The 1,672-nt window shown below is 42.7% G+C and overlaps 1 protein-coding gene across 1 annotated transcript; it reads right to left on the bottom strand.

Annotated features, from left to right (window-relative positions):
• Positions 1–409: 409 nt before the first annotated feature.
• LOC108356413 (DNA replication licensing factor Mcm2-like) lies at positions 410–1,459 on the bottom strand (the record flags this gene model as incomplete). The annotated part of the gene is made up of 1 exon (XM_017607524.1): positions 410–1,459. A coding segment is annotated over one exon (1,050 nt), but the record flags the coding sequence as incomplete, so codon positions are not given.
• Positions 1,460–1,672: the final 213 nt, after the last annotated feature.

Raw genomic sequence — 1,672 nt, 5'->3', positions numbered from 1 at the left:
CAACATTCCACTTCTAGGTAGTAGGAGGGATCCCATGTCTAACCTTTTTGGAGATAACCTGTTTTTTAGTACCATGGAGTATATTTTGAGTTTTTTTTTTTTGTATTTGGCGTGATGGTTCTTACCCGAGTTACCCCGGGTTGATCTGGCTATACAAAAACGACCATCCTCAGATCTGAATCCATAATTAAAATAACTGCAGAAGTAGCGAACTACTCCGCCTCAGAATAAAAGCAAACAGTAGAAAACTAGCAAGTTTAACCCGATATGGTTTTTTGTTTCAAAATCTTCAACCTCTCAAGCTTGCTGGTTTTCTATCCGCTTTATTTGGAAGAGATTGCATAAACTGTGTAGGCAGTTTATAGTGTAAGACCCGCNTCAAAAACAATATTTAAAAACTCACATATCTTCAGCTCCAAAAGGGTTCGGTTCGGTGACAATCAGCTTCTTTTTGTTTGTGTTTTGTTGTTCCTGGGTCGCCGCATATAAGTAAGTTTATGTCGCCTCTAACGTTGTGTTTATCACCGGGGTTTTTAGACTCTCCACCAAATAGAGCCAGCGCAAGTGCGCGTTTAATATAGTCGTGGCCATATATGGATGGGGCCATTGAAGCTATTATTCTTTCTGCAATCCGAGGATCTTTACTCAACTTCTGAATGGTAGCGATGTCTTCGTCCGTAAGCGATTGTACTACTTGTTTGCTGTCCTTCACAACGATATGATTCGCAATAATGACGGTGGCGAAAACCGGAAACCCTTGCTCAGTGTTTAGCGAACCATCAGAGTTGTTTGTGTAAATACCAGTAACTTCTAACTCATCACCCGGCTTGCATAAGTCACAAAGATCCGCTAAAAGAATTACGTCCTTACTACGCGGAATCCGACCAGCGGGAATGCGACCAGGAGATTCCTGTAAGGTAATCTTCTGGTAATTCCGATATAATGTTTGTTCCATATTAATCGAAAAAGGGCCGGCACTTTGACACTCAGGACAGGAGCCAGGTTTAACTTCTGTATTCTGTGACTGTACAAAGGGCCCCAAAACGTAGCCACACTTCACACAATCGTATTTGATGACTGAAAGTTGAGGTAACACACCCGTTGTAGCTGTTACCACGCCCAAAGTACGCACCAGCTGGTTCAGATGGAGTTTCCGGAAAGTCCGTAACTCTTCTATAAGAGGCAATTCTGATATACGAACATGAATTTCTGTTGTAACACGTTCATATGTTGGAAATATTGATAAGACCATGTCTTTAGCCACCTTGTCGAAGATTTCTAGCATTTGAAAAGGTGCTTCAGGTAGGAAGTACGCAAGTACATGCTCTTTATTTGCCAAATCCGTGTAGGATACAACAAATGAAGATTTATTCTGTTCGCACATGCGTCGAATACGGTCCCGGTATGTGTACATACCACGTTCATCAACAAAGGTGCAGCATTGAAAATCGGCCAAATACTAAGTATACAGGATTCTAAGGTGGTGTCACCGCAGCTGGCTAAAGCTTTTGAACGTGTACGCCAGGCGGCCGACTATATGCCCGATTGGCAAGTAGAGCGCGTAATGATCACACAATTGGGCGCCGATTGGCGTCATCTTTTGGAAAGTTTCGATGAGAAACAATTTGCGGTGGCTTCCATTGGGCAGGTACATCGCGCTACATTGAAAGGT

The sequence above is a fragment of the Rhagoletis zephyria genome, unplaced genomic scaffold (genome assembly GCF_001687245.7).
Source record: "Rhagoletis zephyria isolate East Lansing unplaced genomic scaffold, Rhagoletis_zephyria_1.1 Rzeph_scaffold_58863, whole genome shotgun sequence".
NCBI classification, from domain to species: domain Eukaryota; kingdom Metazoa; phylum Arthropoda; class Insecta; order Diptera; family Tephritidae; genus Rhagoletis; species Rhagoletis zephyria.
Note: the sequence above shows the minus strand (reverse complement) of the source record. Positions and strands in the feature narration are given on the sequence as shown.